This window comes from Asterias rubens, chromosome 5, assembly GCF_902459465.1.
Source record: "Asterias rubens chromosome 5, eAstRub1.3, whole genome shotgun sequence".
Taxonomy (NCBI): Eukaryota; Metazoa; Echinodermata; class Asteroidea; order Forcipulatida; family Asteriidae; genus Asterias; species Asterias rubens.
In genome coordinates this window covers 1,239,108-1,265,862 of record NC_047066.1, presented here as the reverse complement: position 1 = coordinate 1,265,862, position 26,755 = coordinate 1,239,108, and the positions used below count along the sequence as shown (strand labels likewise).

The 26,755-nt window shown below is 39.4% G+C and overlaps 1 protein-coding gene across 2 annotated transcripts; it reads left to right on the top strand.

Moving 5' to 3' along the window:
* The first annotated feature begins 72 nt into the window (after positions 1-72).
* LOC117290812 lies at positions 73-21,885 on the top strand. Of its 2 annotated transcripts, none has more exons than XM_033772374.1 (10): positions 73-161; positions 12,023-12,595; positions 13,056-13,712; positions 14,519-15,075; positions 15,389-15,541; positions 16,076-16,271; positions 18,436-18,599; positions 18,935-19,105; positions 19,572-19,719; positions 20,518-21,885. In XM_033772374.1, exons 1-10 carry the CDS (start codon positions 125-127, stop codon positions 21,807-21,809), a joined length of 3,948 nt encoding a protein of 1,315 aa, XP_033628265.1. In that variant the 5' UTR covers positions 73-124; the 3' UTR covers positions 21,810-21,885. The 2 variants fall into 2 exon arrangements, with proteins under 2 accessions (XP_033628265.1, XP_033628266.1); XM_033772375.1 differs by lacking the exon at positions 73-161 and adding an exon at positions 3,882-4,041.
* The last annotated feature ends 4,870 nt before the right edge of the window (positions 21,886-26,755 follow it).

Sequence of the window (26,755 nt, the reverse complement as noted above, 5' to 3'; positions counted from 1 at the left end):
AGAGGACATGACGCTAAAGCAACTATTATATATATTTATTTGTCCTGTTCGATTCATACAACTACCCAAAGGTTCGTCGAGTCAGTTGTGATTTTCGTCTGACTTGGTCGATTTATTAGTTGGAATGCGGTTGTACAACGTCGAAAAAGGCTCTGATGAAGGTAAGGTTTTATAAAAGAGAGGATTTTAAAACTTGCTTTTGAGTTAATTACCTGAACTTCTTTACAAGCAAACAGTGCCTTTATTTCATTTCAAATAGTTGTACATTGTGTTCAAATATTTATAAATGCATTGCGATGTCATGCAGAGATAGCATCAAATTGAGGTAAAGTCCACATTCGTCTTAGTCTTTGATGGAAAGTCTCAAATCTAGTCACTTAAGCCGTGTCAAGTATTGTAAGTCTGAGGTGAATTCACATTTCAAGTCTCAATTCTTCCTTGTGGATCATTAAATAAAAATTTCAAGTTGCAAAAAAAACCACAATAAATGTAAATCAGTTACGGTACAGTATGAAGAACGCATAATAAAAGGCCTGGAATGTTTTAGTACGTAAAAGAGCCTCACATTATTGTTCAATCATTGTTCTTAATTAGTCGCATCATTTTAAACAAAAACACGGACTCAAATCATTGCCATATTCAAAACAAACAAAAAACTGATTCAAAGCCAGAGTTTTTCTCTTTTAAACACATGAAACTAACTTGTCACCAAATGTTGAAAATGCAGCATGAGGACGTTGCGACCTAACAAGTCCCTCGCTAAATTTGTTATTAAGTTGTTTGTTGGTTTTGTTTTATTTTTATATCCACGCGAAGCCGGTTACATCATAAGATAATCTTGTATACTTTGGTTTATCCTTATTATTTAGTGGAGCCGGAAAAGGTCCAACATTCGTTTTATTTTACTTATGAAAATTAACTAAACCGAACTGTATGAAATAAAACCACATACATTTTGTGTTTAAACCTAAACAACAAAAGGCGATTTTAGAAACGTCCGCGCCCAAACCATTATGTTTTACCCATCTTGTATGAAAGAAATTAGCCAACCACACTAACTACATAATGATCACACCTTGCCTGCTTAATAGACAGTAGATGACCTTGACATTGAGGGCATTTTCGGATATGGGGCTCATATGAGGCTCTTTAGCATGGGTGTTTGCTCAACGCCGACTTGCGGGCTTTAAATCAGCCATTTTGGAACCGTGTGTCTTTCACCCTGAACCTTTACCAGAGTATAGGCATACCCTTTAATTTTCAGTCAATTTACATCCTACTTAAATACTTTTATGATCAAAATATTGAGGTCTCAAAATGCATTTGAGTCAAGACAAAGGTGTGGGGCAGTCGAGTTGGCGCAGTCTGTGACCCCAACTCGAATCCCAGGGGAGGGGGGGGGGGGGGCTATATGCGTGTGTTTTCCCTGGGATAATTTCTCTGAGGATTTCCTCTCCCACATCTTGCTGGAGCTTCCTTCCTTGTCTTCTCTCCATGAGGTTCTTGGCTAGTAAAGTGATTAAGTTTGCTTTTCTGAGAGTCATTGGCTAAAACTTACACATTTGTAGATTCAGTTTAACACATTATTTTAAGACGTTCAAAAATATTTATTCTTAAATGCCCAATTATTATTAATACATAATTCTGGTAATGCAACCAAAGCTTGTCAACTTGCAGTCCTGGGGAAACCTGTCAACAAGAGTAAATGTGAACCAGAAACACTGGGTTCACGTGCCTTCTGGGTTCTCGTGTGGTATATACAACTCATATACACGGGACCTATATACGACTTAAAGGCACTTGAAACTATTGGTAATTGCATAAAAACTTACTTGGTAACGAGTAATGGAGAGCTATTGATAGTTACATAGTAACGTACTCAAATAATAAAATACTTCAGCTGATTAGAAGCCTTTCATTATGCATCTAAAGGCACATAGAGTAATGCAACAAGTTTGTTTTTCTTTCTTTCATTATTCTCTTGAAAATTCGATGACCAATTGAGCCCCTTTTTTTTTTTTACAGGTTTGTTATTTTTCTGCATATTTTGATATAACAAAGTGAGAATACTGGTCTTTGACAATTACCAATTGTGTCCAGTGTCTTGTCCCGTCCGAGGACAAGAGCATCATGAACAGGGGTCATGCTCAAGGACACAAGTGCCATGATCCGGGACTCGAACCCACGCTTTGGTGATCGGAAACACAAGCGCTTGAGTCCGGTACTTGTGAACAGCACAGCCACAAGACAACAGGAAGTCAAAGTGTAAAGCCAAGGTTCAAGAATTAAAACAGTAATGCTGGGGTTTAGGTTGTCATTTTTATATTGCTAACCCTTTGAACATAGTTATTTTGCACAGTGACACCCTGACCCTGAGTTATTTTCACATGTTGTCATTTATTAGCAAACTTTGAGGTTTCAACTTTACCTTACTGTATGTAAACTATAAATACTAAATAGTAAGCTTGTGTGTACAGCCATGTATTATAATTATTTCTGTTGATGGAGTGTTGGCTCTAAAAAGAGCCGGTTTGGTCTCGACGTTTCGAACAGTTTACTCTGCTCGTCTTCAGGAGAAAGTGTTGTGTACTGTGCAACCTACTCTCTTTATGTAAAAGAGTGAAAAGGTACTCTTTGAAGAGCCATATATGAAGGACAACTCTTTTTCGAGTGGTCTTCCACTCTTTTAGATTGAAGTTTGCACCCTTTTGAGTGATTTTTTTCACTCTGTCCTGGAGTGAAACCCGGCTCTAAAAGAGTGAAATAACCACCACTCTTTTTGAAGAGCCATATAACGGACAGCTCGAAAAGTAAAGAGTGGTGTTTTTCACTCTTTTACATTTAGAGGGTACAGGTGGGATTGGTGGTACGATCTATTTCCCCGAAGCACTTTTATGAAAGATACGCTCAGGAAATATAGCTATTGTCCAAAACCTTGAGTTAGTCGGAAGGACATTTCCTACAAATTTCGGAAACAGCCAAAAGGGGACCGAAGGTAAACATCCAACCCCACACTGTTGTCCTTTCATGTTCTATAGTATATTGCGGTTATACATTATTTGCTTAAACTGAGCAGTATCAAGTCAAACTAATTTGAGAGAATTGCAAATAATATTTACGAAATCCGAACGACTATAATAATGGTTTATACCATTTCTGCAGATCGTTTTAAATTCACTTCTAATTTTGATGATATTATTTTGTTTTTGCTGTTGACGTCATGTTTCAAAATTCACAAAAAAAGACTATCGCAAATTACACTTTTCGTCATTTTAACTTGAGGCTATCGTTTAACGTATTTCCCCACTTTCATGAGAACTCTATCAAATAGGTGAATCGCAAAACCTAAAATTGTCCTTTTTGGGGGAACCTCTAAAACATTTTGACATTAATGTAAAGTAAAAGTTGTAACATATCCACCTTCCATACATATTATTTGGTTTGCGGTAACACCATGTTTGTGTCTATTTGCTAAAATTTGTTCTGAGAGAAGTCTTGCTATATACTCTACTATACCGCGGAGTAGATTTTTCGGGAGAATTCTCAGTTCTGAAGATAACTGTCCCGCTTTTGTTTTTCCACTTCGGTTGCACAACCTGATGAACAATTAATTACAGACGAACACATTTTGTGGAACAGGAAAACCAGCATCCTTGTTGGTGTTGAGGTGTGACAACGACTCCCCCCCCCCCCCCCTCACATCAATGTCAGCTCACATATCGCGAAGTAGTTGGCGAATTGACATATCCCTTTAACTGTTCAGCCTGTGGTAGGCCTAAACAGTAGCTACGCAGCAAGTGCACTTCCCTCTTAACTTCCTGAACTTATTAACTTGTTTGGTTGTCTTGGCAAGTGAGTTAGACGAGCGTAGGATGTCCATATAGGCCTAGAGTGGGCTTGCCACTGTCAGCAAGCTGCTGAACTATATTCTACTGGGTAGAATATCTCTCGCTTGAAAGACTCCAGTCGTCATCTTTGCTATATTATATTCACCTTATGGAAAATACTAAAACTTTTGGAAGATGAGCGAAACTTTCCGAGGTAAGTTTGGAAGTTTTTTTCGTGTTTGAGGGCGTTGTGGTAGCATGGGTTGAGATGGCTTACGGACACCTTTTTATTGGGTAGGGTCACTGCAAAGATCATAGACAGGTTATCAAAAATAGTTTGTTCCTATAAAGTAAGGGATTTAATTAATACAAAATCAAAAGTACATGTTCTTTTTTTCTCTTTTTTTCACAATGAAGTAAATCACTTCTAATATTCTAAAACAATCTATTTCGACGAGAAGGCACTTCAAACGCCACCAGGCCCTATAGTCAATGTATAGCAATTAAAGGCAGTGGATTACTCAAAATAATTATTAGCATAAAACCTTCCTTGGTCACGAGTAATGGGGAGATGTTGATAGTATAAAACAATGTGAGAAACAGCTCCCTCTGAAGTAACATAGTTTTCGAGAAAGAAGTAATTTTCCACGAATTTGATTTCGAGACCTCAGAATTAGATTTTGAGGTCCTGAAATCAAGCATCTGAATGCTCACAACGAATTCGTGTGACAAGGGTGTTTTTTCTTTCATTGTTGTCTCGCAACGTCGACGACCAATTGAGCTTTAATTCTCACAGGTTTGTTATTTTATGCATATGTTGAGATACACCAAGTGAGAAGACTGGTCTTTGACAATATTACCAATAGTGTCCAGTGTCTTTAAACATGAACAAACCCTTGGCCTACAGGAACAACAACAGGAAGTGAACCCATACAGTCACTGGAAAGCTTTGCATGGTCATGTATGTCACGATTAATCACTAATTAATTAAACAGCAGGTGTTGTAAGAATTGTTTCAGCTTACAAGACCCAATTAAATAAAGCTGTTTAGCGTAAATACTCTGCTTCTTAGCTAGCAAGACAATGGTAAACGTATAATTATAGTAATCTGGCTGGTAACTTTTGTGAGCAAAAGTGTTTGTGCTTAGCAAGGTTTTGTGCCTACATGCCTGATGCAATTGGGCTCATGTGTACAATATACTGAAATTCTACATAACCAACATTGTTTTTAGATTAGCAAAAAGCATCTCTGTTGGTTTGGGCTTTGGGTATTTCTCCCTGTTATAATATCACTTTGACGATTCACAAAAAAAGTTTCCAATTATTAATTGTTTAATGTATATTTTGATATTATTTTGTGTAACACAGTGGACATAAATTAGTTGAACTGAACTTAACTGAAGCTACAATAAGATAGTAGACTGATTCCATTGTTAAAACATTTTCGCAATTTAAATTACAGTTACTCGTTGGAAATACTTAGCTCTGTGTTCTAGTAATAATTACGGAATCAGCACACTCTTTTTTATGTGTTTTCTATGGGGCGTGTAGTGGGCGGGTGGGTTTGAAGAATAATTTGCGCGAGTCTCGAGGGTGTTCAGTCAAACTTCCCAGAACCATTAGAAACCTTGAACAAAAATTAGTTAAACATTGCGTCGAAAACATGTGACATTGCACATCAGCGGTTATCAGTTTTTAAAAATCTGCATTTTTAATTTTCCACCTTAAAGGCATGGCAGCTTCCTCTACGAATCATCACTAAAGAGCACTGGAGAGTTGCTGATACTATACAGCGTTGTTAGAAACGAAACCCTTTAAAAGTATGTAGTTTCAGAGGGGGGAACTTCACCCCAAAATTTAAAGGCACTATGGACACTATTGATAGTTACTCAAAATAATTGTTAGCAAAAATACTTCTTGTTATCGATGTGCATATGTTGAGATACTTCAAGTGAGAAGACTGGTCTTTTACAATTACCATAGGTGTCCAGTGTCTTTAAGTCTTGTGCCTTTCTCAGGCATCTGGAAGCACAAACCCCAACAAGAATGTTGTTCTTTCATTGTTTTCTTGCAACTTTGATGACCAATTTATGAAGCAAAATGTTCCCAGGTTTGTTATATTTAATGCATACTATATGAGGATACGCCAAATGAGGATCTTCGACAATACATGCCTTTAAATCAGTTAAGATTTAAGATTTATACTGACTGGACAATCATCGTTTGTCTATGGCCCCTTTCTTCCAAATCCATTTTAAGTATAAACACACAAGTACCAAAGAATGCATACTTTAAAACCGACAAGTTTTGCTTTCTTGTTTGAGCACTATGTAAACTTAATCAAACTGTATGATAGAAGTTTAAAATAAGTATGCCTTGACAAGAGCCAAGAAAAGGCATTCCAGTTGTTCCGAGTCTTCCGTGTATGTTATTTGTCATTGGATGTTTCTGTAGGTTTATAAGTCATCGGAAATAGGCAAACTTGATGACTGCTTGGTTTATACCTCACCCTCATCATGCGGGTTGCATTAGGCCTCTGAGTCACCCCTGCTATGGCCAGGTTAGACTAGGGTGCAAGTTCGTCGGTAACTTCATAGAGCTAGGACCCATGAGTAAATAATGGATGTTTGCGAGTGTAGTTGTGAGAATATTATGGGTTGTTCCCTTTAATTGGGGTGAAGTCGAATTCTAGATCATTTTTGAAGGGGAAAAAAGTTTGTAGAAGACATTTTTTGAAAGCCCTGTTCACAATGTCCCGTTCAATATCCTGGTTATGGCGGTCAAGCCTGAAATAGGCAGTAAAGGGATTGGACTAAATGCAAGACCAAAATGCGCTGTATATTCAATTCACATAATGACAATTTACGGTTACGACACACATCATGTTTGGTTTTGTTTCTGGGTTTCGTTTGTAGGATTGACGAACAAACCCCTACTCAAATAATGAAAAATATATACGTTTGGTTGGCGTTATGGAAAACACAGCTGATAACTTTCAATATAACCCGTAGGATTTGAAACTGTTGTGGCCCATGTCCTCCCTCTCCACTCCCTCATTTCACTTGCACTACTGCACTCAGTCGCTACACTCTGTGCAGTTTTAATTATGACAAGGATATGGCGTGTTATAATACCATTGTGATACTAGATTCGGTGGTTGATATTGAGATACTTCAAGAATTGAATACTTCCTAAAAGAATCAGCATGTCTTAGTTTGTGGGCATCAATGCATAGTCAAAGGGGCATGCACTATTATCCTATATGAAATGTTAATCTTATTCAAGTAACAAAACATGAGTGGAAACTGAGTTTTCTTATTAATTTTGGGTTGAACGAAGACAAGAGAGCGGGCGCTGAACATGTGACCCCCGGGTTAACGCCAATATTATTATCACCACTAATAAATCCATTCATTGTTTTTTTTTATAAACAATTGCTTCTTCTGTCACAACAATAGTTACAAGGCAGTGCCAACACATGTCATGTCCGAATTAGCAGCCACGGCTACGGCTACGGCTAGGGGTAGGGCTAGGGCTTCCACGTCACGCACATGTAAGTATTTAAATTGCGCTAATTAAAATAAGCGAAAATGATGGGGGGTATGCTAGTTTCCCAACTTCTACAGTATTTGTGACAGTGTTTTAAGACTGAAACCAGAAAATATAATTTGATGTTGCAAACTGCTTACCATTTCATTACTATTTCAATTTTTATGATAAGGCGCATTGGTCTATTTTGGAAATGCGCAATATAAATCTGTTTTAATAATAATAATAATACCAACCAAATATTGGTAATGACCTGACGTTTTGACCCTAGCAGAGTCTCTCAGAGGATTAATGACAAGACAACAAACAGGAACAGGGCCCAATTTCATGGTTCTGCTTACCGTAAGCACGGAATCGGCGCTTACGGAAGCAGGGAATTCTGTGCTTACGGCAAGCGTATTTCACGGGTTAGCGGCGAATTTGGGCTTCTGCGCGTGCGTACTCCACTTTACTAGGCATTCTACGCTTACAAGGCTAGCACAGAAATTCGGCGCTTGCACGTAAGCGGGGAATCGTCATCGTAAGCGCAGAATTCGGCGGTAAGCAGAGCCATGAAATTGGGCCCTGGTAACTAAGTGTAACAAAAGCGGTAAAGTGGAATATTATACACATAATGAATGTTTATGAGTGCAATTGTGCGAATATGTTCATGAGTTGAAAGATGGAATGTTCTATTCAACGAGGCGGAGCCGAGTTGAATGGAACATTCCAGCTTTCAACGAATGAACATATTCGCACCATTGCACGAATGAAAAACATTCATTATTTGTTTTATATAACATCCAAGTAGATCTTTGTCATTTTGATTGAAAGATACAACTTTCAAAACAAACAATTTCAACTGTAGAAGCCGAATGCTAGTAATTTTACTATGCCTTCTTGCAGTAACACCTGGGGTGCGTTCCACTCGCGCAAACGTTGCCAACAGTTGCGCACGTTCGCCAACAATTTCAAGTGGAACGAGTTGTTCGCCGCCACCGTTGGCGAACGTTGGCAACTTTAGGCGAACATACTTCGGAGGTGTTGGCGAGTGATTTTTAAAATGGCGGACAAGCATACGGTATTATTTCTTTGTCACAAACATAATTACATTGTATTTTCGGTGGATGATAATGCAGATTTGGAACAACAAAGTTAATTAGTTGATGTAATGATGTCAAAAAGAGGACTATTGCAGCAAAAACGAAGTTTAAAAAAAACCTACGTATGGTGCGCGCCATCTTCATTTCAGGGCGCCGCCATATTGACATCGCGTATACGCACCAATCGTTCAAACGATAAAAAAACGTTTGCGCGAACAGTTGCGAGTCGTTTGCGCGAGTGGAACGCACCCCTGGGGTGCGTTCCACTCGCGCAAACGACTCGCAACTGGGGTGCGTTCCGCTCGCGCAAACGACTCGCAACTGTTCGCGCAAACGTTTTTTTATCGTTTGAACGATTGGTGCGTATACGCGATGTCAATATGGCGGCGCCCTGAAATGAAGATGGCGCGCACCATACGTAGGTTTTTTTTAAACTTCGTTTTTGCTGCAATAGTCCTCTTTTTGACATCATTACATCAACTAATTAACTTTGTTATTCCAAATCTGCATTATCATCCACCAAAAATACAATGTAATTATGTTTGTGACAAAGAAATAATACCGTATGCTTGTCCGCCATTTTAAAAATCACTCGCCAACACCTCCGAAGTATGTTCGCCTAAAGTTGCCAACGTTCGCCAACGGTGGCGGCGAACAACTCGTTCCACTTGAAATTGTTGGCGAACGTGCGCAACTGTTGGCAACGTTTGCGCGAGTGGAACGCACCCCCGCTGCGTTACCAAAGACACGCGCACGCAGTGATGTTTTGACTCAGCTTTTTCGTTCCATCCGAAAAGTACCATTGCACGCTGCCAGCGTGCAATGGTACTTTTCGGATGGAACGAAAAAGCACGGTGAGTGACTCAGCGTGCAATGGTACTTTTATTTGCTATCACGTGACGGACAATCCTCCAATCAAATGGCAAGGATCTGCTTGGGTGTTATATAAACTCGAATATAGAGAGCTTGAGTTAAAAAGCACACATTGTATTCCTTATCAATCCCTCGTTTTGTCTTTAACCTTTAATGTCATGAAATGTTTACCCGGGAAGTCGGCCCCGGTTTAGAATACTGCACTCACTTGTCATGACTAATCAAAGCACCTGTAGTCTTTACCGGCAGCCGCTTACCGGCAACCTACAGGAAGTCATGTCGATGGGCCTGGAGATAAAGCCGGACTTCTACTAGACTTGATTCAAGTCCCAATCCAGTGCCAATCTCAGAAAACTATATTGTTTTGTGATGTTTTGCATTCCCCGACCAATAGCTACATTTTGACGGCGGCGGATATGCTTAGGGACGCGAACGGGACTTGAATCAAGTCTAGACTTCTACTCGATAGCAAAACCTTCCAAAATCTCCCTGGCTATTATGGAACAGTGTTGTTGACGTTTTCCTGAAAAAGTTGACCTTTATTATCAAACTCAAAGTTGTCTTCGTATAAAGTTCGTGTTGTTCAAAATAAGGAACAGACAAGCAGCAAGTGTTTGTTTTTTTGCTCGTGAAGACTCTGTATAAATTCAAATGTGGGTCCACTTGACCACAAAGCAATGACTGACCAACAAAAAAAATATAACATGAATACTTTTTTTGATAGGTATGTTTGTTTGTTTGTTTGTTTGTTTGTTTGTTTGTTTGTTTGTTTGTTTGTTTGTTGGATTGATTGATTGAAAGTTTGTTTTGTTTGTTTAATGGTGTTTGTTTGTGTATTTGTTGCAGCAGTGTGTATTTTGTGAGTACTTGTTTGTTTGTTGGTTTGTTGGTTTGTTGGTTTGTTGGTTTGTTGGTTTGTTGGTTTGTTGGTTTGTTGGTTTGTTGGTTTGTTGGTTTGTTGGTTTGTTGGTTTGTTGGTTTGTTTTTGCTTGTTTGGTTTCTTCTAAAGGAAGAACCTTGCACTCGTTTTAGAGGTTGTCATAGTTTTACATGTCAATTATTTCTTCAAGATAAGCCATTTTGAAATATGGTGGACACATCACTTTAATGTCTGGGTAAATATGTCTATATTATACACCCAAACCAGCACTCCTATGGCGGCCACCATACCTCAGAAAGGCTGATAATAGGCCCTTAGACATCACTTCACGTGCCAGAGTTGTTGCAGTTGTTCAAGTACTCAAGACAAGAATATTTTCAAGCTTCATCTTCTATAGGAAGTGTGACTATATTTAGATTTCGCATTATTTGATTACACAGGAACTAAATAAAACATATGCCGAAATAAAATCCTGTTATTTGAAGGTGACACATAATTATTCACTTGACACCCTAACATGAACTGGAAACAGCACTGTGGCCTTGTCTGATTTAATGGCAGAGTGGCTATGACAAACATTTTAATTAAGCTCAGTTGGTGGTACGTAGAGCGCTTGCACGTTAATCTGGAGGTCGCAGGTTCAAATCCCACTCTAGAAACATTTTCTTTGGTCAACCCTAATGATTTAAAATGTATCTATAGTCAGTTTCCTTTGTGGTTCACTATTTATTTATTGATAATGGGGATTTTATGACCAATGTTGAATGGAGGCAATCTTGACTTTATGAAACGTTCTCGGACAATGTGCTGTAAATAGAGTTAAAGACCAATGGTAATGCAGCGCCGACTGCTGACAAGTCACCTATTGTATATTGTGCAACACTTGAGTGACTCCATAGTAGAGGCAGTATGCCTACGTGTGCCTCATTGTTCTGCCTTGATGGAACAGGGCACTACTACAAGCTCTACTGTGTCAGGACTGCTCTTCATTTTAATTTATGTCAGCCATTGAATATACACTACATTACCAATCTAGCACTATATAACCTACAATTTGTACATACTTGTTGACACCTATTGTTGTAACAAATTATACGTTTACACATAATTGAACATTGTTGGCTGCAGTACACAACCAACCTCGAGAGAATTGTTCGACCCCGTGGGTAGACACATACCATTGTAAATTATTTTATAACGACAAGAGGCCGAAGTGAATTGAATTGCAATTGTTGTCACGCACGATTATTGAACGTTGTTGGCTGTAGTTCACATCCATCCTCTGGAAGGTTCGGCACCGTGAAGTATAAGTTCGACCGGCCCTCACACTACCGCGACATAGCTCTTCAGTATGAGGTGGAAGGAATCATTTAGAACTTGGAAATATAGCCTAATACTATTCAGTGAGTCAGACGATGTATACTCAAGTCAGGTACACCGTGCCCAATTTCATAAAGCTGTTTAGCAGAAAATACTGCTTAACAAAGTTACTTGCTGAGCAAAAATAAATGAGGGGGCACCAGTCACAACAATGTTAACTTTACTGGAATGATGTCTGGTAACAGTGTTTTTTCTAAACATTATTTTCCGGTGCTTAGCAAGTTTTTGTGCTTACACGCTTTATGAATTTGGGCCCAGATCCTTTCATCTGGGATAGCAGTCTAAACTCCAGACGACTTTACGACCATGACTCAAAAGCAGAAACAAATATTGCTTAACAGGTAAAAAGGTATTGAGTTTTCCCTTTAAGGTGAGATTCTAAGACCCACACAATTTGAAGCAAAAGTATCAATTTTCTCTTCTCTTTTCAGACAAACTCGAGCGTTCAATCAGTTTGCCAAGAGTTCTAGATGATCATGATGTTGCAGCAGCAACACCTGTACCAGACAATCACGAGGAAGCCCACCCAGGCCACCGGTACTTCACACCGCAGCCTGGCCGCAAGAAGCCTCAACCACCTCCAAGACCCGGTATCAAACGAAGACAATCCGAAAGCACCTTCACAAAGATCCACGAAGATAAGCATGGTGCTACCGCAATGGAAACAGACACCGAGGTGGAGTTGCAAGAAAACAGAGTTCCGAATGGCCATGTCGCGGAGGTGTCTTCCGATCGAAAGAGACCCCTCTTACCGACGCTAAAAGTAGCCCCCACCTCAGAGCCTCTGAAGCCGGAGGGGTCTTCCGATCGAAAGAGACCCCTCTTACCGACCCTGAAAGTAGCCCCCACCTCAGAGCCTCTGAAGCCGGTGCGAAAAGCTCCCGGTAAACCCCCTGGCCATCGACGTCGTAAGTCAGACACTCATGTACACGTTATTGAACAGCTCAAGAAACAACAACGGTCACTTGAAAAACTATCTGATGATTCGTCCCCACGGAAGCGCGGTGAGTATTTATTTATGTATTTATTTTAATTTATATCAAAATCTTTATAATAATAATAGCAAACTCTTATAATATAGCGCATTTCACAATAACCGTATCAATGCGCATTACATTAGTGCCCTGGTCATAGGGCCAATAACACCCCGTTAATGTTTCTCAAATCCCTTGGGAGTATAGCCCTGAGCTGCCTGTAAGGCGGTTGTGGCTTTTCATACACAATATCAACCTCTACCCTCGCAGGTACCCATTTATACCCCTGGGTGAAGAGAAGCAATTAATAGTAAAGTATCTTGCTCAAGGACACACGTGTCACGACCGGGATTCGAACCCACACCCCGGTGACTACAGGGTACAAAGAATCAACACAGCGGCTGTTTTACAAGGTCCTGTGTATTAAAAATGAGAATACCGAAAACATTACTTAAAAACCTTCCCTATTCATTCCCTTCATCTGTTTCAGGTTCCAAAGTAATCAGATCAGCGAGCAATGCCTGCGACCTCTCCACTAAGTCATCACCCGATCAAGGCCAGGCTACCGTCCCTCGCTTCTTCACCCCGCAACCCACACGACGTAAATTCAACCTGGCCACCGTTTCCCGAACCCCATCATTTAACGACCCACCTCCGCTTGGTCCAGTGCAACGTCTGGCTCTCAAGACCAAGAAACTGAGCTCACATGGCAGCGTAGACTCAGACCATTCTCCAACTCCCAGTCCACGTACCCCTGTCAGCCCTCTATCAGCACCCACCTTTAAGCACAAGAAACAGGGCCGTAGGAAAAGCAATTCGGATTCGGGTCACAACTCTGATCATTCCTCATCGCCGAGCCCTCACACCCCAGTCGGCCCTCTAACAGCCCCGTTCAAGTCCAAGAGCTTTGGCCCCCAAAACAGCAGTGATTCCGGGAACAGTTCCAGCTACTCTTCGTCTCCGAGCCCCAACACCCCGGTTAGTCCTCTTGCAGCCCCGGCTTTCAGTGGGAGGATGAGGCAAAGTGTCAGACCAGCTCCGGTGGTTCCAGACCCACAATTTAAAGGAATCGACTTCAGTCAATGGAAGGGTTCCGATAGTGAAAAGCAATGGACTAAACCGGAACGGTCAAATTTAGATTCCGTGGGTAGGTTATTATTTACTGCTAATATTAACAAAAAAATAAACACTTTCTGACAATGAAGTACAATTGTTTGATCCAGCGAATGATCAATGTCAAAGGCACTGGACACTACAGGTAATTACTCAAAATAATTTTCAGCATAACAACTTATTTGGCGGCAACAAGCAATGAAGAGCTGTTGATAGTATAACCAAATTGTAAGAAACGGCTCCCTCTGAAGTAATGTAGACTTTGAGAAAGAGTTTTTTCTCACTCAAATGTTAAAAGACTGTAGGCATAAAGCCCTGTTTCGGCATCTGAAAGCACACAAATTTGTGAAACAATGTTGTTGTTTTTTTTTCTTTCATTATTTTTTTGTGCAACTTCCGCGACCAATTGAGTCAAAAGTTTTCACATTGTTGGGATACACTAAGTGAGAATATCGGTCTTGGACAATTGAAGGTGTCCAGTGCTTTTCAACGACATTTTGTTTTCACTTGTCTCTTCCTGCCGTTTGCTTTTAATCGTGAATCTGAAGTTTTCTTAAATCGATAATCATTTTAATAAGTGAAGTAATAATAAGCAGGACAACATCACAGGCTTAATTTGGCAGCAAGTCTACTGGTCAAAATCAAACGACGACGGTCTCTAAGACGGTCACTTACCCGGAAAAAAGGGAAATCAATGGGTGTTCAAGGCATTGCTGTTGAAACATCATTTCTTTTTACAAACAACTTGCATTTTTTCATTTCCACTTTTTTTCAGCTGATACATATTTATTTGAATGAATTCATTGAAACCTCAAACAGACTTTTAATTTCTATGTTTAGTTTTGAGAAACAGACCGACCAGCATGCCTGACAAAATCCGCCGGGTCAGTCGAGGATCCGTCAACAAGTCCAAACAGCGACAGTCCGGAGTTAGGCAACTATCGGCCCGGCAACAGGCCGCCGTTGGAACGCCATCTTCCCCCGCCATCACGCGCGCCAAGTCCGCTCGGAGCCGCCATCAAAGCGCCCCGGCGGGTCGGGTGGCGTTTGCTCTCAAGCACGACCCGATGTTCCCTGTCAAGAGCCCTACCGGGGAGGAAGTCTCCCTCGCCAGCAGCCTATCTAACGGTGGACTAAGACGTAAGGGTAACACGGGCAGTCTCCGGAAGGATGTTTTACGCTCAGTGAGCATGGAGAGATCGAGGAAGATGTCACTTCAACTTTCTCCCATTGATGAGAAAGCTGGAATTAAGGAATTACTCCGGGAGCAAATTACTCCACTTGGGAAGGCAGATGAAAAGTTAAAGACGGAAGCATTTCAGAGCAAGTATGGAGAAGACGAACCAGATATTGGTCGGTTGTCACAAAATGGTGGAAGTAAACCATCTTTGCGAAGAGTAAGATTTTCCTGTTTATATAAACAAAAACGGCAGTTCCAAGTTTATAGATAATGACTAACCTACGTCATATGGAGTCTGATCGATCCCAAATCTTGAGTCAAATAAAACTCTTGATTAAAATAAACATTATAAATAAAGGAAGATATTTTTTAGTCTGGACCCAATATTTTTCAAACTATATATCGATTTCAACACCAAATCTCTTCACTCATTTGGCTCCAGACTCAATGATGAGGAGCAGAAGTAAGAATTGCATTTCCGAGTTTTTAGAACAAAATAAGCCAATCCAAAAACATGTTTGTCTTCACAGTTTGTATCGAACAACGGTAGCACGTACAGTGATTACCCATCGACGTTTTCAACACCCACCCCCAGCCGGCACGAGCGACCCAGATTACGGCGTGCTCGAAGCTCTAGAGGGTCCGTGGGATCGTTATCAAGGAGCATGCTTGCCAGTAAAGAGGTTAGTTTTACAGAAAAAAACGATGACTCTTCTGTGCTCATGTTTTGTAAATTGGTGTTTTAAACTTAATTGGTGGTGTGTTTGGATTATGTTTTCCTTGAAGAGCAAGTGTTTGACCATAGTTCGAGACAGTAGAGACATATACTTGACGAAATTGTGCCTTTGATGATATACAAGTATGGTTTTGGCACACCGACTCAAAGTATGTAGAAATATCTTTAAATGTAGGCCAATCGCTGTTTTTTTTATGCAAGAATAATTTTTGTTTTTTTAATGGCTGCCATTTGCTTTTTTATACCAACACTGTTATAAACTAAAACCAATTAATTTATATTACAAAGGGTCCAGGCTCTGTACAAGCCTAGGCTTTTTCCTGGTGCCCTCCTCTTATTACCCTTTGTTCATTTTTCTTATGTTATGTTTTATGATTATTTATGTGATATATGGAAATAAAATAAAAACAAGCAAACAAACACTATATTTATCATGGCACATAATAATTTCAGTTTTTATGGAACCATTTTATTTCCAAAGTTTTTAGGTGATATCTTCCTAAGCCACCGCAGTGAGCATAAGCTGCTAAAGCGTTTCGTTGGTTTCCTGACTGGTCTCATACTTGGTGGAGCTCTATTCCTTGGTCTTCTGTACGGACTAGAGTATAGTCTAAATGCTTCAATAGTCATAGCCTCTGTTAGTACTCTACTAATGTGTCTCAGCTTGGCACTAACTGGTGAGGACAAGTCTCGCAAAATTGTTTCTTTGGGTGTCAACATGGAATGAGCTTTATGTTGTTCTTTTGATTTGATTTTCTTCCACATGCCCTACTCGAACCTCCTCCCCCGGAAAATAAAACAACTAACCAACCAAACAACCAAAAAACAAAAAATACATAACCGATAAACACAAACGAACAAACGCTCACAAAACAAGTAATTGACAAACAAACAAACAAACGAACAAACAAAACTAACACTAAACAACCAAAAATAAATACAACCAGACCATTCAGACAGTACAGAATTGTATTTTTTTTTTGCTAACAAAACAGTTGCAGATTACAAATTTTGCATTGCATCGATGCCAAAATAAAAATGAATAAAACGCTCACTGAGCGATAAACTCCAAACGCGAAGTTAGATTATTTATTTCTCATAAAATATGACATTTCAGACAGAAATATTTCAAGGGATGTTTTCAACTATCATCATCATTAGACCGTGTAAGTTTTATGTAAATCTTTGATCTTCACGATGTTTGTTTCTTACCAATTCTGTAACGTTCCTTTTAGAACAAAGAACCAAGTTCAACGGTTATTCCGGGTCATACTTTATTCAAATGATATCCAGATCGTAACCCCAATCTTTAAACATTCCTCGGTGGTTTTGATAGATGTCTTTGCCAACTTATTATTTTCAGATTCATTTTTATTTTAGTTTCCGTTGATTTATTTCTTTGTATTTTGATTTCAGCATGTCATTTGGTTGTTTTCTTGTATCTTCCTTTTCGTTTCTTTGCCATTTTGATGATGCATGTTTGCTTTTCCTGTCTACGAGCAGTACAGGATCACTCATTACAAGCAAGTATTCAAGATATACAGGGAACAGTATTTGTGTGTGCCCCCCCCCCCCAACATATTTTTAAGCAAGCCCTTTAACCCCTTTCCGTCACCAACATTTTAAGCCGATGTATCGGGACGCTAAATACGGCAATAAGCTGTCACGTTGCCCCGTCCCGGTACGGTCAAATCCACCTAAGATTTACTCGAGTCAACGTTTCTCGACCAGCAATGTCGGGGTATGAACCCTTGTCTGTCCATACCAGAACCTTTGGTCTATCACTGCCGATTCAAATATATTGATCAGGGTTGGCCAATGTGTGTGCACAATGAGACCGCGATGTCGTCACACACATCGGCGGCCATTATTTAAAAAACTAGCCAAAACACACAGCCTTGTACACACAATGAGTTTAAAAATGAGGTGTATTTTGTGAAATAAGAAATGATTTTGCTCCACCAAGAACAGGCTTTATTCATAAAGCTTGGTTAGAAGATCCAAATATCATTTGTTGTTGCCAATAATTATTTGCATCACGCCTAGATGCTATAGTATGTCAGTTTCAAAATGGCTCCTATACTGACTTCAACGAAAAGTTTATTCACGTTTCTTTTTTAATCTCGTTTTCTCTTCTGTTCATGTTTACTTAAACTATCTTCCCTTTCCGAGAGGTAGGCCTATCTTCTGGTTTCGCAAGTTTGTGTTTTAATTTTTTTAGCTATGCTTTATTTTATTTTATCTATTTATTTGATGTCCATTTAACAAAATTAACAGGTAAAACTATTATACATACATATTTCTGCAATTTATTTGTTTATACAGGCCTACATTTTATTTTATTAAAGACAGTGTACACTATTGGTAAATGTCAAAGACCAGTCTTCTCACTTGGTGTATCTCAACATATTATGCATAAAATAACAAACCTGTGAAAATTTGAGCTCGATCGGTCGTCGGAGTTGCAAGATAACTATAAAAGAAAAAACACCCTTGTCACCGAAGTTGTGTGCGTTTAGATAGTTGATTTCGAGACCTCAAGTTCTAAACTTCAGGTCTCGAAATCAAATTCGTGGAAAATTTCTCCTTTCTCCAAAACTAGGTCACTTCAGAGGGAGCTGTTTCTCAACATGTTTTATACCACCAACCTCTCCCCATTACTTGTAACAAAGTAAGGTTTTATGCCAATAATTATTTTGAGTAATTACCAATAGTGTCCACTGCCTTTAAATTAGATTTTTTTAAGTAGCATTTTCAGCTGAATCCCAGTTTTGTATAAATATATTTTTAATAAATCATAATTAATAAAAGTAATTACTGTCATCTCAACTTCCCTTTCAGTGAGAGCTCGTTGTGTGGCGTCATTGATGATACCAGTGTTATGTACATCGAGAGGTCGGGCAGCATTTCTTGCTATCATAGTTGCATTACTTCTCAGTGGACCCATTGATAACATTTATAAGAATGCAAATGTTGCATCTGAATCAATGAGCTGCAGTGCAGAGGTTCGTTCTTGTCTCATTTCCTTCTTTTAATTTACAATAATTATTTGTTTACATCATTATGATTAAATTATGTCCAATTAGAATAGCTTAACAATGTGATTGTCGGATGCTCCAAACCAGTTTGTCCTGATCGAAACGTCTTGATTTGTGACCAGTGTACGATGGAGTGTCTGTTTCTATACGTCTTTTGATATTTTCCTCGGCCCATTGTAAATACCGGATACTCCAATCCAAACCAGTTTGTCCTGATCAAAATATATTGATTTGTGACCAGTGTATGATGGAGAGTGGCTGTTTTTTTTCCCCTTTTTGATGTTTTTTTTTTCCTCATACAGCTAGCTCAGAACCAGACGAAACTCATCAAACAGACTGCTGAAGAAGTATTTGATGCATACATTGAAAATCTCGTTAAGAGTATCGGCAAACTGCAAGAAGCCGCTTCGAAGGTCCGAGAAGCGTTTTTACCAATAGAGCGTGCTTTTAGAGGACTCACAGAGGGCCTAGGTGTAGGTAGACGTTTTTGTGTTTTTACATCTGAATTTTCTTTTGCATAAACACTTCTCTGAGAAGTCTCACGAATTACCCAAAAAATATCGACTCTGCGGGAGTGGAATAATATATAAAGCAAGACTATTTCTCAAAAGAACATAATCTACCACAAGTAGGGACACAAATTGTGTTACCGCAAACAAATACATAAATTCTTCTCGTTCAAATATTCTTCGAGATGTTTAACTGGATTTGGAAGAAGAAATTATAGAATAAGTTAACTTCTAAGGCCAAGAATGCTTCGTGTATTGGTGGTTTAAAAAACAAACGTATAAACAAATCCCTTTTTGTTTTCCTTTGTTTTTCTTTCTTGTTACTAAGACACAGATCCATCATGATGTAAAACATCTGTTGTGATGTGTGTATCCTATATAAAGATCTTGAAATAAAAAAATAATACAATACCTTAACCTTGATTCCTAGGCTGCAGGTGATGCTTTAAGTTCAGCGGCCGATGCATGCAATGAGATAATCGATGGAGCTTACATGGATTGTACTGGTAGTATAAACCATGCCTACAAGGAGTGCAAGAAGGCATTGGGGAGCGCTAATATAGGAACTGCTAGAATCGGTAAGGGTAGACCGGAGTGTTAAGGGTCCGTAGAGACCTATCATGCTGCGGCCATTTTGATTTGTCTCCAATACAAATCAGTGTAACTCAAACCGAGGCTGGAAGATACAAAATAGTCTGGTTCCATTTGTTCATAAATATTCCTTCTGTTATTTGATACATGGAACATTACCAAGATGGTGACATCATGGTTTGGTTTTATGACTCCTCTGCAAGTTAAAGGCACTGACACTTTTGATAGTCACTCAAAAACATTAGCATTCGACGGGGAGCTGTTGATAGATATAAAAATAGTTTTAGCTTAGTTTTTGAGAAAGAGGTAATTTCTCAATAAAACATTTGAATCTCAAAAAAGACATAAAGCCCTTTTCAGGCAACTGAGCTGAAAGCACACCTTCACTTACAGTATCCCAACAAACATAATGCATAAGCTTAAGTCTTTTATTATTTGAGTGAGAACTTGCCTCGTTCTCAAAAACTACATTACTTCATCGGGAGCCGTTTCCCACACCGTTTTGTGCCATACAGCTCTCCTTTACTCGTTACTAAGCAAGTTGTTTTTGCTTACAATTATTTTGCGTAATTACCAACAGTGTGTCCATTGCCGTCAAGGGGTCATGTAGTCATTGTGCTGTCGGTCACCAATTAAAACAACCCTAATCTGTAGAGGGAGGAATGTCACTTTTATGGAGTTTGTTTGTGACATTACAAAGAGTTTTGACATGGTTTTTAATGACGCATTTTAAAATGCAGCTAAATAAACTTTACAGCAAAGATTTTTTTGTGTTTGGATTCCAGATCAACTATGCGATGTACTTAAATTTGGAGACAAGGTCTGTGGGCTCATTAGTAACACGGATGGTATTTGCAGTACTCCTACTTTCTTGGATGACGTGATCAAGAAAGCCTTCGATGCTACTCAAAGAGCTCTAGATGATATCCACCAAGCCTTTGAGGTCGATGTCGACTTCACAGCCTACTGGGCTGCTCGAGCAAATCAAAGCCAGTCATTCGACTCAATCCAAGATGCAATTGAACAGGAGCTGGTAGATTCGGTGAACTTCTTCAACTCTGCCTTCTCGGTGGTGGATAAGATCATAGCATTGTCCGTCTTATTCCTCCTCTTCAGGTCGTACCAGTACCACAGCAAGTATCGCACCAAGGATAGATTTGACAACTACTATGTGACAAGTGACTTCAAGCTCATTGATGATAATAGAAGGAAACATGGTAAAGAGCCGCTCTTACCCTTGAAGAAGTCAGAGCGTCGCCGTCTGATTGATCTCACATCGTTCGGGCTTAGTAAGCCCGAAAAGGGGTTGTTTAGAATGGGTCTCACAAACCTACTCCTTCATGTAGTTATTGCGGGTTTGCTGATTTTAGCAGATTATGGTCTAGTCTGGTTACTTGCTCTTATCAATCGACATGGGAAGGTTAAGTTCAACTTGACTGGTGGTGGAGGTGCTGATCTCACTATCGGTGGTTCGGGCTTCTTGTCTGATCTAATCAGGACTTTCTTCTCAGAGGGATTCGAAGCTGCGAATGCCTTTAATATCACTGTTGACACTGAGCAATGTCTTCCTAATCCAATACTTCCAAATAACAACATTTCAATAGGAGTTGCCGTGTTGTACTTCATAGCCCTTCTCATGGTCCTATCCCAGGCATACGCTCTCAGACTGCGAAGAGGTATTGCTTCTTATTTCTACCCAGAACGAGAACAAGAGCGTATTTATTATCTGTATAACAACACCCTGCAAAAACGCCAATCGCTGTTTAAGCTGCTGAAGGAAAAGATCAAGCAGTCGAAGCGGCAGATAGATACCGAGCAGAAGATTAGTTTTAGGGCGTACTTATCAGCCAAGTACCCGTGCTGGAGGAAGATCTTCCGGTACTTTGGCATGAAGAGGAAGATTTGTTTGGGATGCGCTGATGTAGATAACGGCCATTTTATGTCTTGTGGTAACCCTGATTGCCATGGTAACTACTGCCGAGAGTGTTTACATGAGATTGGAAACACGTGTACGCTCTGCAAGGAGATTGTCATAGGCAGTGATCTATCCATTGGTGTTGTTGAACACAGAGTTTGAGGATACTGCGAATTTTAAAGGAACACGTTGCCTTGGATCGGACGAGTTGGTCTTTGAAAAGTGTTTGAAACCGTTTGTTATGAAATATGGTTAGATAGATATCTTAAAAGTAGAATATAATGATCCACACAAGTATCACTCAAAATTGCGTGGTTTTCCTTTTACTTCGTCGACTAACACGGTCGGCCATTTATGAGAGTCAAAATTTTGACTCCCGTAAATGGCCGACCTTTCTAACCATATGCATTTTATAACAAACGGTTACAAACGTTTTTTAAAGACCAACTCGACCGATCCAAGGCAACGTGTTCCGTTGAGCTTCCCAAAAGAAATTGATTGTGAGTGATGGTTTACCTTGAGCTTTTGTTTCGTTTGAACGATTTTGGAATTTCAGAAAATAAATTTAAGATATTTTAAGAAACCTTCTATGTATTGTAAATTGAACATGCTACCATGCCACTGCGAGTTAATGTGTCTAACCATTTCTAAAGTAAAAAAAATAATATAATTATAAGCATCATCGATTCCAATTGTTTTTGTTTATTTTAACTGGCATATCACTGGTTCATAAGTTTAAGCACTTTGGTTTTTTATAAATAATTAGCGGCAATACATTTTAGTAACTGAAGAAGTATTTAATCAAATTTCGGATGCAAAGAGGGAAGTGACAACAGTTGCGTTTTGCAACATCGAGATTTGGTAAACAATTAGGAGATATGTATATTTGGTTTGCAGTAACACCATGTGTGTATCTACTTGCCAGGTAGAGTTTGTTCTTAGAGAACTGTCTTGCTTTATTCTACTGCCGTGGAGTAGATAATCGGAGATTCGGGAGACTTCTCAGTTCTGAAAAGAACTGTCCTGCTTTTTAACTATTACCTGGGCGGATGGTATAGAAAATAGACTGGACTACTACTTTAGCTTATAGGATCGTAATAAACTGTGCTGCCGCGGAGTCAGTTCTGAATTGGTCTCAACGTTTCGACTAGCTTGCCCTAGTCATCGTAAGGAGACTGAGATAGTTAGGAGATAGTTAGTGGACAACATTTCCAGAAACGGGGCAACATTTCCAGAATCGGGGATATTTTGAAGAAGAAAAAAATCTCTAGAACCTTGAAAGTTTGGTTTATCTTCAAGAAACTGTCTGCACAATCAGGAGGAGTTAAAGGTGCACTGTCAGTTTCACTCTCGACACTCTCGGTTTCAATGACGTCAACGCAGGAGTTATTCTAGAATTTGAGGCATCGAAATCAAGTATCTAAAAGCACAAAACTTCGTGTGACCATGGTGCGACAATGGTGCTTTTTTTTTTTATATCTCGCATGCAACTTCGACGACCGATTGAGCTAAAATGTTCACATGTTTGTTATTTTATGCATATGTTGAGATACACCAACTGTGGGGACTAGTCTTTGACAATTACCAGAAGTGGCCAGTGTCTTTAAACCTGTATCTTTAAACCTTTATAGAGCCCTTTTCGAAACTACGACATGGGAGAGCGAGAAGACGGATGGTACGCCGGAGCTGAAACTTAGAAGCCGTTGTTTTGAAAACACCGATTGAGACACGGAGCTGAAACTTAGAAGCCGTTGTTTTGAAAACACCGATTGAGACACGGCAGCCTTAACCACAATCGTCATTCTCGTGTTACTTTAGCAATTATAAATACTTTTTCTCAAAGGGATCCGACTATTTACTGCCTTTGTTTGGTTTACACTGCTTTCAATGAGAGAAACAAGACGGCTGCTCTTTGGGAGGCACGTAGCCTTTAGCCAAGGCGCACGCGGCACACCGGATAGCACGCACAGCCCCAAAAATGTAACGCACGAAAAAATACTATCACCGCGAGCGGCGAAGCCGCGAAGCGTCTTTACCAACTCGTTGTGGGAGCCTTATGTTTTTCTTTACATTTGCCAACGATTTTGGTGGGAGAAAATATAACGAATTTGCATCGAACGTTCTTGTGACGTCTTGCAAGTAATTGTGGCTTCTTATTGGCCAGCAACTCACCACGCTAATGCATTATGCATTACATTTTCTCCCACCAAAATCGTTGGCAAATGTAAAGAAAAACATAAGGCCCCAAAACGAGTTGGTAAAGGCGCTTCGCGGCTTTGCCGCTCGCCGTGATAGTCTTTTTTCGTGTGTTACATTTTTGGGGTTGTACGTGCCATCCGGTGTGCCGCGTGCGCCTTGGCTAAAGGCTAGGAGGCACGTGGCATTTTTATAAATTTAATGTCATTGTGCTACAAACATGCAAGGAGTAAACTAATTATTGCCAAACAACACGAGATGGGCAACCCCGATGTAAATAAATGTATAGAGTAATCTCGTGCGTATTCGAACAATTTGGGACCATTTTGGTCCCACAATGGGCACCTTTGGTAATTGTCAAAGACCAGTATCCTCAATTGGAGTATCCCGACCTATGCATTACATAACACATCTGCGAAAATTTGACTCAATTGGGCATCGAAGTTGCAAGAGAATAATGAAGGGAAAAAACACCCCTGTAGCACAAACTTTGGTTGCTTTTAGATGTGTTCAAGCAATTGGACACTTTCGGTAAACAGTATTGTCCAAAGGCCAACACTTCGTGTATCACAACTTATATATAAAATAACAAACCTGTGAAAATTTAGGCTCAATTGGTCATCGGAGTCGGGAGAAAATAACGGGAAAACCCACCCTTGTTTCCGAACGTTTCGTCGTGTCATGGCATGTGTTTAAAATAAATCCGTAATTCTCGACAACGAGAACTTGTTTGTTTTAATGTTTTCTCAAAAAGTAAAGCATTTCATGGAATAATATTTCAAGAGAAGTCTTTCACCATGACCTTCTGTAAACCCTGTAAGTTATTTGTTAAATCTGTGAACTTTTTTTGTTCTGTTCCGAAAGTGTATAATGGCTTTAAAAAGGGCTTCAGGTCTGAATTTTATTAATATTTGAGTAAGAAATCGCCTTTCTCACAAACTGCGTTACTTCAGAAGAGCCGTGTTTACGATGTTTAATTAATACAAATTACTAATAGTGTACAATGCATTTTACACGTGAAGGGTAACAACTCGCGCATCGAATACCAGCGAACCTTGCAAGGTCGTTTGTGACTCCTAGTTTTTGATGTACCGACACTATATGATAGGTTTAACAAAGGTTAATTGTCACAATGGGATACTTAGAAATGTTAGGTGGGAGTAAACTGAACATAGTTCTGAGCATGCGCACATTGAACAATGTTTTAGGTCTGCTGCCACCTAGTGTCCCAAACAGTTTCCCAGTCAACATAATAATTCACATTATTAATTGTAATTACAGGTGCAACGAGACTGCACCTTTAGAAGACAACAAAATAAGATTTGTACATTAATATATGTATTGAGGAGAACTGTAGTAAAATAAATGAATAATGGTCGAATGAAATGATTGTCCGAGATGGTTTTCCTTACATGAAATGTCCACGAGCCAAACTAAAAAAAGAACAAGTTTTCATTTCTTTTGCAAGAAATGTTTCTCCACACATCTCTACCTTCGAAACTTATCAGTTATAGGTGATAAACAAGATTGGTGATGCTGACCAAATTATACAATGCCTGGTATGGAAGCAAGAAAATAGAAGAGCCACAAAATATCAAATCAATTTGGATTTTCTTCATTTCTTGATAATTCTGAATTTAAAAAAATTGAACAACTGATGCTTTCCTTCCGTAGAGTGTCTTGAAATTTCTGAAAACGAAAAAACATTGGTATGTAAAATGAACAACCAGTAACAGGGTTTTACCTTGTCCATCACAATCAATTATTGTGGTCCATTTATTAGGTATTATCCTAGTAACATACACCTTCAGTTTGTTTCTTTAAATGACATGTTTTGGTTTTTTTTTCAATTCTTTAACAGTCCTCCTGTACAAAAAGTCTCTTTTAATTACCAACTCTGTACAGTTCATTTACGGAATCTAAAAAAAGGGCATATTATTTTCCCCTGTGGATTAAGTTTCCTGTTTTGTAGTCTAGGTTCCAGACGGGGAGGAACCAAGAAGCTGTTTGGGTTCAAGCCAAACTTCCGGTTACACCCCATGTTCTGACATCCCTATGTAATGACACCCCTATAATCCAACAAGTGTTTTTTTTTACCCTAATAACCGTAACCCTAGCTGGTAAATCATCAGGGTTTTTACCTAACTGTATAGGGTTGTCAGAACATAGAGGTGTCGGAATAAAGAACAGTCGCCAAACTTCCTCATCTTCCTCATCGAGGGACGACAACAAAAATACACTGTCATGTCACTCACCAGGAGCAAAACATTTCCTTTTTGTTTTATAAAATTTTATTAGGGTTTAAAGGCACTGAACACTATTGGTTATTACTTAAAACAATTGCCTGACGAATATTTCATATTGTCCATTTAATGCTTCTTACTTTCTGCTTGTTCTCACCCATACTGTACATCTACTTTGACAAAATAGGGAGATCGCCAACATAGGGCTAAAAAGCTCAATATTGTTACAGCGCTGGCACGTTAATCCGGAGGTCGTAGGTTTGAGTCCCACTCTAGTCAGTCAGTTCTTTGTTCAACCCCAAGTAATTTTAGTCTTGGCTTTTAGCCTTGTGTTGGGTGAGCCAACTTGCATTAAAATACACTGAATACTCTGGGCATTGTTAGCTAAAGTTCTCAACATGTATATGTCATTCATGGAATACCGTAACCTGGCGTACAACTCAAGACTATCTTGTACACCACCAAGTTTTTGAATATGAAATACACGTTTGAGGTTTTTTTTATTCAACGCTCAAGCGATGCTGTTTGTTCAACTTACAAAATGGCCGCACAAACACACACTGTGAGATAGCTGTGTTGTCAACTTAGAAAATGGCCGCCTGCTCGCATACCGGGGCGCGTATATAGGCCAGTGCGCGCTCTAGTTCTTATATATAACTCTATGGTTGT